The following is a 16,414-nucleotide window of genomic DNA, read 5'->3' on the forward strand; positions in this document are numbered from 1 at the left end:
CGTAGGCAGGATTTTTACCTGATTGTTGGTTGTCTTCAGGTTATAGTCCTCCTTGGAGATATCTCTCTCTAAGGACTTGGTCATTGTCTGGATGTCGATGACATCGTTAATAAATATTGGTGGGGGAGGGGGGCGTCTCTGTGCGTGGTGGTTAAGTGGTGAGCCTGCGGTTTCCATGGCATCGTTGGTGGATTCCAAAATTGCGAACCTGTTGTGGGTGTTAATTTGCGTTGGTGGCTGTTCGTTCGAGTTTGTGTCTGCTGGTTCGGTTTTGCGTTTTTTCGCCTTGTTGGCGTCGTTGGCACGGTGGGATCTGCAGAATTTCTGCCACGGGGGGAGTAGCGCGGGGTAGTGATGGGTTTGGACAGGCGAGCCTGGTCGTGATTGTTGGGCCATCATCGAGCTAGCTATTTCAATATGAATAACTAGTCGTGAGGCTATGCGGCAGGGATCGGGTTGGGGTTAGGTGCGTAGGCTTTTCTTCTCTCTGGCGGATAGGAAACACTTGGGAAGATAGGAGCACGTTGTGTTCACTTTCGACGGTTGGGCGACACGTGTTGTTTTCGAACTTCACTGGGCACTAGAGGCACGTCTGCACGCTTCGGCACTCGACAGCGAACTGAATTTACACTGACTGCGATTTTGTTCTGAGCTCCAGCCGTGACTTTCCAAGACTGCGGTCAAGGGATGAACGTTTTATCTAACAAAGGCATGAAGTAACCCTATAGCTCTCCTTAAAAGGAATACTTAGGACGGGGCACGACGGTAAGCATTTCAACGATTTCTGTCCCGTGGCTCGCCACACGCAGACTCTATTCTTTGAGTAAGATGATTACCAGATGTCGACGCGTCTCCACAGTACATGTTCAGCTAGCCCGAGGACCTGCTATAAATCTTAAGATCTGTTTAACTAAAGTCCTTCAAACCGACAAACAGTCCTCGTTCCAACTACGAGAAAATAGGAGAAATCTATTTTTCTCACCAACGACGCTTCCTCTTCTCGAACTTTCTCTTAAGGGCGGCTAGCACCCTTCCCTAACCACCAACATGGAAATTGACCAATTAACAGTAACGCCAATTTCCCTCACTTTCCGAATGAAGGCTTTTCTCCACGAATTCGATGATTTCGTGCCCTTGGGCACACCCATCATAGTTTTCCTCGACAGCGTTACCGTGATGGAGAACCACTCTCCGGTACGATCTCAAAGACGATTCAAGTAACTCTCAGATACGTAGTGATTGCCTCGTGCATTAACATTGAGTACAACTTAGACGCTGAGGAAAAGTGGAGTCCGTCGTCCCCTTGACCGCGGATTCGTTAGTGAGCCTAGGATCATTGTCATTAGCTTCTCGAGTACCTAATTATCCGATTACTTGTCCAATTCCATCATAGTCATATTTGCACTAGTAAATATCTCCTTTATTGCATAATGATCACGTCTAGCGCCAATAGGGATTCGTTTCACGCCCTCAACCCTAACTCAAATCTTAACGCCGACCCGACATATATATATATATATTCGTTTGTACTACGATTACTCTCATACTCTATGTATGGTATTATAATATCGACGCTATCAGTTCTTACAGTATCACGATCAGAGTCAATTTTAGAATAGAAGAAGCAATTAACGGCGGATCGCAAAGTAAGAAGCTTATAACATAATTGGCAAGGAAGTCGATAAATCGATCAACCAATCACCTACATCCAACCGTCTAACGAAAGATGAAAAGCCATCGCGATAACGATCCTTCTCACCTGCAGGATTTTCCGGATTCACAGACACGAAGCTCGAATTATTCCTGATCGACCACCACTTTTCGTTTTTCGGCTGAAACATCACATGCTGGCCATTCGTCAGCGGCTGAACGAAGAACGATCTCTGCCCGATCAACATCAAGGCGTACACTTCTTCTTCGCATATCGTCACGACGACGAAGGAACTCGCGTCTCCTTCCAAGCTGCCTTGTCGAAGATCGCAGTTCGCCTTGGCGTTACGTCGCTCGGACTTGGTTTTACCCTGACGCACCCAATTCACGGTGAAATTCGACGACAGTATCAATCGATCGTTGGCCATGGTCCTTAAGGTCCAGTTGCTGATCTCGAGGAACACCGGCTCTTAGTGGAGATACTCGCGCCAAGTTTCTCGGTCTTCGTGGGTCGATCTTCTGTTCCGCGCGCTCTCATTCGGGATCACTCGAGGGTAAATGATCTCGTACTCCTGCAAGCTTTGCAGAAAGTCGCTCATTCGCGACTTAGTAGCGATCGTGCCGAGCAGCCACGTGGCGAGGAGAAAACTGGGAAGTTTCGATCGCGTCATGTCTCGCGCGCTTTGATCGAAATTTCAATAGGATTTTCTGGCTACCCAAAACTCGCCAGGCATGCTCGTTCACTCGTAGACGTAGTTATCGCGATGAAAGCAGCTAATTCGCAGACCCGATATTCTCATTTCATTTCGCCGGTTCGTAACGCTTTCGAAACGCCGTGTCATATAGACGCGGATGCGACGATACTCTCGCGTTCTAACATTTTCAATGTCTCGCGCTTTATCACGTAGCTCGCGCGGAAGTAATACGAAGGTGAATCGTTGGTTTTAATACACAGGGTGTTGTTTAATCGATCGTATAATGGAGAAAGGAACGATTCTACGGTACACCAGAGATGAAATGAAATCATAGAATGCAGTGGTTTTGTAGGTAGTGCTTTATCGAAAAGATTAACCGTGAATATTTGCTCGACCTATTTATACCAAATTGATACAGAATCTTAAAATACAGACGAATCTTTCTCAATTTCCTTCGATCATCGTCTCTAGGCGTACGAAACTGCCTCGTTGAATTCGAACGTTCGTCGATTTCCTTCGACGTCTTTCAATTTCTTCTTTTTTCAATCGCCGTTCGCCTTCTCAAAGCTGTCTTCGAACAGAATTCTTAGAACGACTTCCAATTCCTTTCGATTCGTCCAATCGTTTAGCTTTACGAAACTGTTTCGCTAAACTCCTTTTTCCACTGTACTTGCGTATCGTAACCAACTCGTGGGCGGTAACTCGCGTCGATTAACGATTCACCACCAGTAAAGTAACCGGGAATGCAGCAAACTAGTAGTCGGTAGAACGAAGCGGAACGTAAGTGGAGCGAGCGATAAGAGCGATCGCGACAATCGCACGCCTCGCCGTGCGATTCCCACGTGCGAACGAATCATCAAATTCGAGCCAAAGATTCTCACCAACTCGAAGATTCGCGCCAGTATTTTCCACGCGCGCGTCACAGAAATTCGAACGACTTTCGCGAAAAGGACGGAAGGATAAGACGATCGATCGGATCTCGGGTCGATCGCGATACCCCCGGACAGAAGGTTTCGACGAAAAAGTGGAGTAGACGCGACGAAGGAGCGTCGTGCAGCAACTGGTGGCCAATTTATTCACCACGTGCCGTATGAATTTAATTTTCTTTCGCGCAAGAACGATCCACCATCGGAGAAAGTAGAATATAATTAATTTCGATCTCGTGTCGATCGCGACGTTCCGGATGGAACGTTTCGCCGAAGAGGTGGAATAAACGCGACGAAGGAGCGTCGTGCAGCAACCGGTGGCCATTTTTTCCACCACGTGGCACCACGTGGAAATTTAAACGTTTTCCATGAAAATGATGCACCATCGGTAAAAGTAAAATACGATAATTAATCGGTCGTCGAGTCGAACGTGATATTCCGGATAAAATTTTTCGATGAAAAAAGTGGAGTAAACGCGACGAACGAGCTTCGTGCTACGACTGGCAGCCACATGGACGGATGAACGCGGCTGGAAACGCACGCGAGTGCAGCGGCGAATTGTGCGTGAGAGTAAGCGCGAACGCGAGACTGGAAAAAGCACCAGCGCTTACCGCCCACTGAAGTTCTAATAATGGCAGCTTTATGTGCAATCACCGAGAAACGAGGGTGCTGGCGAACGCATTGTTCGACCCCGACCGAGACGATTTAACAAGGGCCGAGGATTTCATCTTGAACGTTGCTCTTGTCACGACCGGCATACTTCAAATCCGATGGACCGATGATGGAGATAGAGATGTGGCGGCCTTGGCGACAATGTTGTGTACAATTTTCTAATGTTATGTGTCCACGAGAAAATTCCCATTCTATTGGGTTTTCTCAAAAGTTTCTTTCGTTTTATAAGGAAGTGACAGATGCACATCATTTTTTGTTTTACATTATGATCCATTTTGTTCTATTAGTAGAAAACGGATCATACAAAATTCAATAAAATAATATAAAAGAAAAAATGTTGTGCATCTATTATTTTCTTATAAAACAGACAGAGACTTTTGGAACAACCTAATATGTTTCTCATTGACATCCTTGGGAATTAAGTAGAGGATAATGGAAAAATGGAAATCGATAAAAAGTATTTATTATTATATCGAGAGTTTTAATGAGTTTTTTTTTTTTTTAGAAAAGTTTGTTACTTTATACAATTTATTGGTAGTGTATTGCTATAACAATTTTTCTAAAATTTACAATTTAAATTACATTGGTTCGTTGAACGATCGAGTAATAACTTAGCAGTGTTTTAAATCTCATTCTCGTAGATTTGATTGTATTTGTAATTATTATAATTATGAGCATCGTATTCTTAAGAACATCCCCTTTTTACATTATCAATTGTTCTTTGATTTATCGACATCATTAGAACGAGAACATCATTATTATTTCCTTATTTCTGAGCTTCGTATTATCGATATCGTCGTAATTTTATTGACTTATTAATCAATATTCATCGTAATATTATTATGAAACACATAAGGAATGAAACTCCATGTACACATTTATAAAATGAAAACAGCATTTTCATTGGTAATGCGATAAATCTTATGTATCGTGTTGTTGTGTAATATTACAGTGTATGTTACAATGTACGTATAAACGCGTTAATAGAACCAATTATTCTCATCGGCGACTAAAATGATTCACGATCGTGTGTTACTTCGTCTGCAATGTCAGGACGGATACATGATAATTGTTAATGTAATTTGTAATACTAAAGCTAGAAACAGATCGATCCCTCTTATCGTCAGATCGTTCGCAGCACCGGTACCGATATTGCAAAACGATTTCTCGCAGCAAGTGGTGCAAGCGGAGAGTTTTGTTCGTTCACCGACCACTATACATCCGGAGTCGCATTTGTTAGTACACTTTCTCTCCACCGACCAAGTTTGTGGACTAGACGTTGAATCTTCGGTGCTGGTAGTATAAGAAAATCGCTTTACCTGAAGAGAAAGAAGCAAACGTGAAAGGAATATTTGCAGATTTTAAACTTTCACGATGTTCGTTATATGACATGTCCTAGCGGATCGCAAGAGACACTCGTACGCTAAAATATAGTATTTCTTTTAATTTTGTCCGAGTACGAGCTCATTTTGGGCGGCATTAAACCACGAACTTGATAGTATCGAGCGAAAAGAGAAAAAAGAAGACTGAAAAGAAAAGATGAGAAAGAATTCTACATGTACGTAGAATGATTCTTGATACTAAAATTAAATTAATATTTGCAACAATTCCTTGTTTCACTCTGTATGACATTTCACATTGGAACTTGTAACGAACACGAGTGAGTGTGAACGTAACATATTTTTAGTCAAGGGAATATCAATTTTCCAGAATATCTCGCATCATTTCCAGAGAATACGGCTCGTTCATGGTTAATTCGGTCGGTTAATATCGATTACGGATTTCGTAAAATTTTTGCCGTGTATGTGCAAACTGTACAATTATATCATATTCAATATCATTGTTGATTACCAATAAATAAGAAGAACAAATAAAAAATTGCATTTGCATATTCCCTCAAATGTGTACACCATGTACATATGTTCCTATAAAGCGGATTCAATTTCAATAAAGTACGTAATTATTATGAAACTGAATTGATCGACTATATTGAACATTTCCAAACACTAAGATCGCGTTATGAACGAAATGAAACTGTGGCTCTATCTTGAACAGCCTTCTCTCGCTCTCGTGTTGACGATAACTAATATCGCTTTTAGCTAGCTGTTTGCTATATTCTGTTTGCTTTAAAAGCACGCGATCAAAGCAAAATATCAAACATCTGCTGAAACACGTGCGTGACCTGTGTATAATCAACAAGCGTTTGAATCGCTGTTATCATTTGTCATTACCATACAGGTCCTTTTATCACCAGTGCACTTGTGCCCGAAAGTGGTGAAGTTTCCGGTCAGATTGGCGCATCTCTCTCCATCTTCCATTGTATCACACTGATGACACCATAAATCGTTTGCTCGTTCCGACGCTGCGTGAGTTCGATGTTCCGTAGTTAACAGTTGGCCTGATCATCGGACACAATCAACCGACAAATACGTATTAATTAATAGAAATCGTGATTTATCCTAGATTTCTAAAGATTATTAAAATCGACGTAGGAATCGGACGTAAGACGTTGGGCAAATCGTTGTCTACTTTTTAATGCTTCGCATCTTTCTCTCTTTTATTTCTTAGAAATTACTTCCTTCTACTTCTTCCTTTCTTTCATTTTTCAAACAAATGTGTCGTGCTTTCATTAACGTCAGATTTTTGTACATTTTTGTACAAATAAATAGATATTAGTCTTGACATTTACAGACACATCGGCGATATGCGTAAGATGAAATTTCGTCGCGTTCGTTGACAAGATTGCTAGGAAGATTGCGGAAAGGGATATCATCGAGGAAATCGTCTAATAAGGTGAAACATCGGTTTAGGTTTCTTATTTAGAACGGAATTCTTCGGATGTTTAGCTTTTCCGTCGAATAGCGTCTCTAACGATATTTCGCCAAATTTTCCTGCTGTTCTTGCGATACGTCCGACGGTAAGACTTGGCAAGCAAAATATCGTAAACGTATCCGGAAATTACGAAAAATTTATTTCGATTTATTTCAATTAAACGTATTCCGAGAGCAGCAAACGTATTCCTTATCCATTGGCAGGTAATCAACGAAATCATACACGGGTACTTAAAAATACCTACAGTTATGAAAGATATTTCCAAGTTCGGAAAAACGCTTCCACGCAAGTTTGATCAATCGTACCAATCCTCTAGAGTTTCAGCTTCTTAACAGATTCGATCATCTCCGAAGACTAAACAGACGGTATACGACTACGTTTGCATCTACACGACAATTGGATCTACGCAAGACTGCAGATTCGATATCCACGAAATATTCTATGTATATTTCATGAAGTTAAAAATTATACTGTTTTATTTCACATCTGGTTCCAATAGAATAAGATGGATTAAACGTAATTCAATAAAATAATTTAAAACAAAAAATGTTGTGCGTCTATTATTTCCTTATAAGATAAAAGACACTTTTGGGACGGTCTAATGTTAAAAATTCTCTGTGAAAGTTGATTGTAATATTCTTCTTATCTAAAGAAAAAGAGAAAATAGAAATAGATGTATTCAGTATGAATTATTTATTTTATACATAGGAAACATAGGCAAGACGGTAAATGAAAAAGGTAGCCTCGAAATGAGAATTCATCGCAAAGCTTATCACGGAAGAAAAGTCAATTAAATGCACCGTGTACGATGATCGTTGTTTACACGATTCGTAACACAAATGGCTAACACCTACGAGTGAAGGCTTCAACAGGTGCACTTTCCTCTATATGCAGTTTATATGTAGAGGAAGATCTTCGCTATAAATAGACGAAACATCGTTCCTTCAGACATCTAGTGAAAACTCCCTCAACGAAACACGCTCCTAAAACGCAACTTGCTCGTAAAACAAATAGGGCCATGTAACTGAAAGGAACCTCGAGAAAGAAAGAGAAAAATGGGAAGAAACAGAAACTTCCATTTTCCATTACAGAAACGCTCTTTGTTGAAAGAAAAATTCCTCAAATTAAAAATTCTCAAAGACGAAATACCGCCATTGTCTATCCTGGCAAATTATCTTCCGTCTTAACCAGTTACCTACTCTTGACGAGTATACTCGTCACGCGTAAAAAGCAGTTTTTGCTGTTTAAACTGCAATTTCAGCGAAAACTAAAATATATTCGTAAATTTGAAGACGTTTCGACCATTTGGAAGCCAGGACCAGGTAAAACGAACAAATGAAGAGATATAAATAATTATTATGAAAAAACTATAATACAGCGTGAACAAAGTAGTTGTTCTGTCCTTTCTAACGCATTTTAGTCGCATTAGTCGCAACGGCTAACTGGTCAATACATTGTCGAGTCGATCAACTTTGGTATTCCGATCGTATCGACGTGAAAATCGGCGTGACGAATAAGGCGCAAGAATCGTTTTCTTCTCTCGCAAATACCGAAGATGGACAACGCGTATCGGCGAATTTTTAATTTCAGAAAAATGTAATTTGATTCGTGGCGAAACGTGTGAGAAACGCGTCGAATTAAAGAGGCGAAGGTTTAAGCAGCCCGACAAAGCGAGTGAAATGCGAGGCTTACCATTGATGCTTACGACCATGGAGATAGACACGACGATCAGGAAGTACGTGACAGGGTACATGTATCGGCCATGTTGATAACGTCTAGCGCGTCACATTCGAAAATAAATTCGGCTGATGTCATTGGCGCATTGATCGCATGCTGGTGTATGGCGGCGAGCGCGTTGCGACGCAAAACGAGCGGATTTGGGTACAATAGGCAGCCATATTGAGAATAGCCGGAGTCTGCGCTGGATGGGTACAGCTGCTCCAGAAACCTTGAAGCCCAAGGAAAATCAATATCCATGGCAGCCGGAAGGTCCTGTTCGTTCAGCGGGAACGTTTGACGTCAAAGTTTCTGCGCATTCGCATCACACACAGAAAAAAGAAAATTCACTGTCACTGAATCAATGATTTGTCGACACCGCAACTAAAATTCAACTTACAATGCCTCGAAAGCTAAAATAGTCCGACACTCGCCGTAAAAATATCTTTCGTTTCGTACGTTCATTCGAACGAAATAACTCGTCTGCAACTGTGGACCGAACCATTTGAATTTTGCTCGACGAGTTAGAGGAAATCTTCGAAATGTGTTATTTAAATCTTCGTTACAGGTCCAGCTAGAAAAGTTGTAAAAAGCTACCTTTACTTTCTTCTTCGCTATTCCGACTAATTGTACTTCTTTCAACATTTCTTTACACGTCACCTATTGTTAATCTTTCCAATTCTTCTAACTCGTAAAAAAAAAAAAAAAAAAAAAAGAAAAAAGGAAAGAAACAAATTGTTTGACTCAATTTTTGAAAAGTTATTCTGTTTTAAAGAACGCACCAACGCCTCCTATAGCCCGTTACACGAGACTTCGGGATTTTGTTCGTTTTGTAACGAAACACGACTATCCAGATCACATTGGTAGAATTTGAAATCATCCTGAAAGTGCAAATGTAAAAGGCAGAAAATAGTTGTGGCGAATATTTGGGGGGAAAAATAGTACATAGTATAGATAGGTATTTTGAGCGTACAATAAATATCAAAAATTATTCCATTGAATATCAAGACGTATCGGTACAACAGATAATTGACTGTTTAATTAATTTCGTGAAATTAATTTCCTCCACGAGATACACCATAAAGAGCTATCTTCAACATGTTATAGACGCGAAATACTGTCCCATTGAACATTGAGATGCATCGATGTGATGGATAATTGACTGTTTAATCACTTTTGGAATCTCTGCGAAATATACACTCGCACTAAATATCTTGTTACTTAAAATACAATATAATATGTAATATGCGATATGTAATATAATATGTAACATACACGTACACACGCGATATATTTATAAAGAAGCACGTATCAGAGTTGGAATAATTTCGTGAGCAACAGTAGACGGTAAATGTAATTTGCAAACGACCTCTTTATCAAATATCGATAAACGCGATCGATATGGAAGGGATCAGTCCTTATGCTGGCCAAATATTCCGTCATCATTCAAACATCCATCGAAACTAATCCCAGTACATACCATTCGAATAATCGAGTAACTTCGTTATCGCGTATGATACAGTGCAATTACTTGATTGCAATGATATCTCAATGATTATTAACAGATACCAAGATGTCTCGACAGTTGCAAAAATCTTTTATAAATAAATTACACGTGGCTCGCGAAGCTGTTTCAACGTTGCTGGAAACTTTTTGCGTATATGATATACGAAGCATTTCGAAATGATCATTGCAGCACTGTAGCGAGACACGCCTAACTTGATCGTATCGGTGAAATTTCAAACGGATTTGGAAGTGTGCATAGAAGTTATATTTACCAGGGACACGTACTTTCCAAAAATCATCAAACTATTCGAACAGTCAATTATTATTTAGTATGTTAATAAGCCACGATGTACAATACCCTTAAAAAGTTAGAAAGAATAAATTTTCGGAAAATGGAACAATTTGACTTTCAAATGGCTTGTACGTGATGTAATCATCTGTTTGATGAACTTTTAATTGCTATCGTAGATAGGATCGTAAAATACTACGAATGTTACAGACATTGTCGTGATTTTCCTATAAAGTAACACACGACGCGTAGTCCGTTTGATGTTCGATTTGCTTGGCTCTTGTAATCCAATTTCAATAAAATTGTACAAAATGCACGTGATACGAAAGAAAATATAAAATATACAAAATACTCTTTACTTCTCTTTTTTTTTTTCAATCATATTCTCAAAAATATGAATTTGCATCAAAATCTACAGTCCAATTAGAATATTAGAAAGAATATTCAGACAGACGATGTATAAAAAGGAGATACAAATTACGACGATGAGAGAACTCGCAAGATATTTGTATCTGTGAAATTGCAACTGTTGCGTCGATAAATATCTACGCCGATTAAATGTTTGATACACTTCGGATTCTCATCGGAAAACCAGTAATAACATATTTCTATTTCGTAATATATTTCTGATGTACAGAGGATGCTCTCAAAAAAATATACACCCACTTTAATTAAATGGTATCGTGAAATTGCTGCATCGTATTATTACAATTTTTATACAAATCTTCCTTTCCTTCAATTTTGTGTACATTTCGGATGTATTCCTTTCTTTTAATCCTATTAATGGATCGATAGATTTAATTTTATAAAATTGATTTTTTGAATATTTATACATTCCATATCTTTTTAAGCACCACGTCACACGATTCTTTCGGTAGAAATAACTGCGTAAAATTACATTTTCTCTGTACCTGGGAGCTTTTGCGCGGTGAATTTTATACGATCGAAGCCCCTTTTTCGAATGGCATGGGTGCTTCGGCATGGGAAAGTGCCTCTCCATTATCGTTTTAGCTGGCTGTTTCCATTTGTATAAAATCGTCGTTATTATCGTCTTTATCACAACGAAACCATCCCATTACATCAGTGTATTTAAGGTTTCCCCACAGTTACCCCATCATTCGAGCAATCCACGTGCTTTACATAATTCTCAATATCACGTTTCCATTTTCTAACATCTGTGACTGTAGCTTTTCCAACGTCACGTACTCTTGATGAATTCTATCGCCGATTCTTACACCACCTCCCACGTTTTTAATTAAATTGTATTTTCTTTCTGTACGACTGGAACGTTGTTAGTTTCATACCAAATTCTTATTTATCGGAATTCTATTCTATTCTATTCGAACAGAGAAAAGAATGTGTAGATTTTTTAAAAAGAAACTGTTTTTTCGAGCTATCGCGGGGAGACGCGGTCGTTAGAATACGCGTCAACGGGAGTCGTAAATTCCCGTTACGATTAGAATGATCGACACCACGAATAGTTCGATCCCCGTATTTCGATTAAGATAATAGGGGTGATTCAGGTATGATAACACTGTGGCTCACAGAGTTAAAATATATATTTCCAACACTTAGTATACACGATTGAATAGATATAAACACTTAATAACTTATCACGCTGCAATAATATAGATATGAAAGTAACACGGTATGAGACTTAATGTTAGAAGTTAGATCTTTGACTGTGGTAGGAAATTCTGAGAGATATAGAAACGGTGAGAGTTATAGGGAATGCAGGAACTCTAGTCACCGTGAGAGACGATGGAAAACTCTGAAGCTTATTCTGATGTGAATACGGAGGAAAGCTTGGTATGGGTGTGCCCTTTGAACGAAGAACGCGGATTCGTTGCTTACATTTTTAGTTAGTAAAGTGAGGGCAACAATCCGCGATGTCGATTGGTTGGGACCAATGTTAGGAAGGAAGAGAGGAGGAAGAAACCTCCTACCAACTTGGGTCCTAGGCGACATTGTTTACAGGGAAACTCAGATTTTTCGTTAGGTATATCTCCGCTTTCTTCGTAATTCTTAAGAGCACATAATTGTTGAAGTTTGCGCATATTTTTACACTGATAAATTAACCCTGCTGCTGATCCTCTAATATTTCTCGTTCGATCTCATCTATTACAAATAACAGATACGTAAGACAACATAGGAAAATATATAAGTAAATAGTATCGCGAATAATTACGAATAATTGCATTCATTTTCGTTAAAGGTAAATTATATTGTATTTACGTGCCAAGGATAGAACTGAAATTGCCGCTGATATTGATTTATTCTTGTTAAATTTCAATGTCAGAATAAAAAAGTTTAGCAGTTAGCGGTTGCGACCTCTTTGAAAAGCGTGTACCTAAAAGTGTGTCGCGAACAGTAAGCGATGGCGAGTATACTCGTCGAACACGGAGTACGGGTGGCTGTTATAATATAGAATTAAGTTGTTACGAAACGACTGTTTTATTTTTCAATTTAGTACTGACGGGGCTCGTCGTAACGTAAAATACTGCCATCTCTTCGTGACGAGTATACTCGTGGAAAACAGCCAATTGGTTAAACCAGGACCAGATCACGATACCGTTTAAAGATGAAATTTGTAGAATGGTTAGAGTTAGAGAATATCGGAACTTTGTATTATTATAACGTTTACCATCGCTGCGCTCTCGATATTAACCTTTAACTGCTGCTCTGGGACTCCCAGAAGATATAAACATCCGCCTAACTTCGCTCTCGAGCAACGCGTGATGTCAAGTGTCTTGGTAATTTTCAATTAAGTCGCCCCTTATGACTATAACTTATAACTTCTGATCTTTGTTCCGTATAGGAGTAATTGAGAACGTACAACTTTCCTTTCGCTTTGTTTCGTCTTGTCCATTATGGATGAAAATGCGATTATAGTTACGAAACGAATCATTCTTCGTTGATCGCGATACAATGGAAATGTTTACAGCGAACGTTCCCGAGTGCTTCGAATAAAGAAAGAACGATGCAATACGATACTCTTTGACTTATAAATAACTTTCCTTTGAGACCAATCGGTGGATCAATTTTCTAGCTCCGCAGACGCAATGTTACACGTAATCCTAGGAATCGTGAAGTTTTCAGTCTTTTCTAATATTATTTTTCAACTTGAAATTCAATCTATTGGACGTAGGAATATTTTTACTGTAAACTATTAGAAAAATGTCCATCGTATAATCGACGAGCATCGCGAGAGTAATATCCAGGCTTTAAATTCTAAAGGCTCGTTACCGTACAACTGTAGTAGGCAACGTCGTTGCTCTAAACACGTACGTAATTTTGTTCACATTGTATAACCGATAACTAATTTTCTTTTTATTATTTCTTTTTATTCGAATGTCCTTCAGCTTTCGCTTTACCACCGTACATCATCCCTACGTCATGCACCGATACTATTTTTCTTTTACACTGTGACACTTACTTGTCTGCTTGACCATGCGATCCTGATCATCATGCAAATGGTCTAAGACTGTTGTCGTAATACTCTACGGAATAACTAAAATTGTTGTATCGTTCTAACACGTTATAGATTTTATTAAAGAGGAACGTTTACTCGATAGAAGACTCAGATTCATGAAATAAGACACCGGTTTTCCCTGACGCCACTTTACGATATAAATAATTAAACTTTTTCTCCCTCGTATATGGAAAGCTTAAAATACTTTTCCTGTATTATCTATGCCAAATCTCCTGTCAATTTCGTTACTAAAATAAATGTTACAGTTATCAGCAATAGTCGCCTGCACTCGACTATACGTTTCTTTAATTAAAAATTTATCAAAGCGAAGTCTTCGATTCTTTAAATTCTGCAAAATTTGATGAAACGCGCAATGACTCGAAACTTCCGACGAGTAATGTACGCGAAAGACTCTGTATACTCGTTAGGTCGTTCCTCAAACGAGAAACAGATCGAACTGTTCGCGTTCGAGTCAAACGTAAAGGGAAAAGATTAAATTTCCTAACTTTCCGTCGATAGGATCTTCATCGACGTTTATGACAGTTGACTTCTCTTAATTAGCGAAGCTTCAAGCTTTCGATATTTCCAAGTTTCAATAATTCTCATTCTCCGTTCGCCTTTCAATGACCGTTATTAGCGTGAGCGTGTGTCAATAATCAAAGCGAACGATGCTCTTTTGAACCTTCCTTTCCTCTTCCATTCGTCTTCCTTTTCAGAACGGAATAATGGCTAGATCTACTTTACTCGTTGCGCTGATTTAACGAGTGCGTGTTTATTCTCTCTTTATTCTTCGTCTGCTTCTGCCCTCGCGTCTGTTGAACATCGATTCGATTGCTGAACTCGACTGTGTGATTCTCCTATCAGGAACGACATTTGCGTCGGAATATACATGTTACGGTCGTTCTTTAAAATTCTTCTAAATTAAAAGTTCCTTAAAACTCTCCTAGCTGCAAAGTTCTTCTCCTGAAAGAGTCGCGGTAAACGTGGACATCCGACGTTACGCGTTCGTTAACGAGCATCTCTTATGGCAAATATTACAAAGCAACGATTTACCCAAAATATAGAAATATCTTCCGAAATAGCGGACTCATCGTTAGATTATTAGATCGCGGATGTTCGTGCATTTGTGGGAATTTTAAAAATGCAAAAGTCCATGAAACGTTTAGGAAACGTAGAGGATGAAATAAATCTCTATCCGTTTCGGTTTTTTTTTTTTTTTTTTTTTGCGTGGGGAGGGGAAAATGCTATTACGCATGCCCAGTGACCCGCATCACTGGGTTATGTGGGAGTCGGTCGGATGTCGTTGCCATACCCACTAAAAACCCCTCCTCCTTCTTCCTCCGCTTGGGGGGCAGACAACCCCGGTAAAACCTGTCGGCAGTAATCAGGGTTGTCCTTTCGTGCCCCGTAGTATCTACTTCTTCGGGCCGTTACTGCTCATGTCGTCCTCTCAGCCAGTTCAGAATACTGGGCTGGTCTCCTTCTGCGGTTTTTCGTTGTTTCCTGTTCTTGCCCTCGTTGCTCCGCGTAGTTGTTGTTTCGCTCGTTCTCCTCCTTGCTTCTTCCCAGGCCCTCGCTGTCACCCTCCTGTGACACATGACGGTCTTGCAGAATTGCCTAAATTTATTCCAGCTCTCGTCCTTGGCGGTCACCGTGGCGATCAGATTGCCCACGTCTATCTTCCCGCCCAGAGCGTTCTCCAGCTCGATCCTTCTGTCCGTCCACTTCGGGCACGCGAAGAGGGCGTGCTCTGCATCGTCGTTCGGGTCTCCACAGTCGAGACAGTTGCTGTCGCTGTCCCTGCCAATCCTTTTCCTATAGACACCGAAGCTCCCATGCCCGGTTAGCAGCTGCATGGCGTGGTGATCGATGTCCATCTTCTTTTTGGTAAATAACAGCGCACTCGGTATTAGCTTCTTTGTGATATTTTCTTTTTTGTAGTTGTTCCACTCCTTCTGCCAGTCCTCTTGGGCCTTCTTGCGAATCGCCTCCAGTTCCTCCTTCAGCTTGCAGTCGTCATCCGTGCCACTCCTGGGCCCGTGGATCTTCTTCCTCTCGTAGGTCTCTCCGAGCATCTTTATCTTTATGTAAATCGGGAGATTCCCGGTCAACACGCAAAGAGCCGCGTGGGAGACGGTACGATATGCCGTCGTTGTTATGCACAGGGCCGTTCGTTGTGCACGTTTCAGCTTTTTCCTGTTCTTATCGGTATTCGCTGCTCTAGCCCACACCGGTGCTCCGTGAGTTACGATGGACTCCCACACATTGTAGTAGAGCCTCCGAGCCAAGCTGGGCGGCCCGTTGATGTTGGGTAGAATTCCCCTAAGTGCTCCTATTAACTTGTCGGCTCTGTTACACGCCATCTCGATGTGCGCACCGAACCTCCGACTGGAGTCAATGACGACTCCGAGATACCTGATGCGATCGACCGTTTCGATGTCCGAGGAGCCCAACCTGAGTTTCACCACTCTCGGCACTCGCAAGCTTGTGATGAACATGACCTCCGTCTTTTCTCTCGCCAGGGTGAGCCCGACACTCGTGCACCAGTCGTTGGCGATCCTTAGCATCGTGTTGACCTTGGCGGAGGCCTCTTCGTTCCTCCCGACGGAACATGTGATGGCCAGATCATCCGCGAAGGCGGTTGCTCTGACCATTG

General features: G+C 40.6%; 1 protein-coding gene and 1 long non-coding RNA gene across 2 annotated transcripts; both read right to left on the bottom strand.

Moving 5' to 3' along the window:
* Positions 1–4,453: 4,453 nt before the first annotated feature.
* Positions 4,454–8,523, bottom strand: LOC126926815 (uncharacterized). Its single transcript, XM_050743203.1, has 3 exons — positions 8,468–8,523; positions 6,175–6,341; positions 4,454–5,262 (listed from the first exon to the last, which is right to left on the bottom strand). Exons 1-3 carry the CDS (start codon positions 8,484–8,486, stop codon positions 4,993–4,995), a joined length of 456 nt encoding a protein of 151 aa, XP_050599160.1. The 5' UTR covers positions 8,487–8,523; the 3' UTR covers positions 4,454–4,992.
* Positions 8,524–8,612: 89 nt separating this feature from the next.
* LOC126926895 (uncharacterized) lies at positions 8,613–10,023 on the bottom strand. Its single transcript, XR_007714998.1, has 3 exons — positions 9,274–10,023; positions 8,892–9,065; positions 8,613–8,803 (listed from the first exon to the last, which is right to left on the bottom strand). It is a non-coding gene; the product is annotated as an uncharacterized LOC126926895 (long non-coding RNA).
* Between the last annotated feature and the right edge of the window lie 6,391 nt (positions 10,024–16,414).

The sequence above is a fragment of the Bombus affinis genome, unplaced genomic scaffold (assembly GCF_024516045.1).
Source record: "Bombus affinis isolate iyBomAffi1 unplaced genomic scaffold, iyBomAffi1.2 ctg00000059.1, whole genome shotgun sequence".
Lineage (NCBI taxonomy): Eukaryota > Metazoa > Arthropoda > Insecta > Hymenoptera > Apidae > Bombus > Bombus affinis.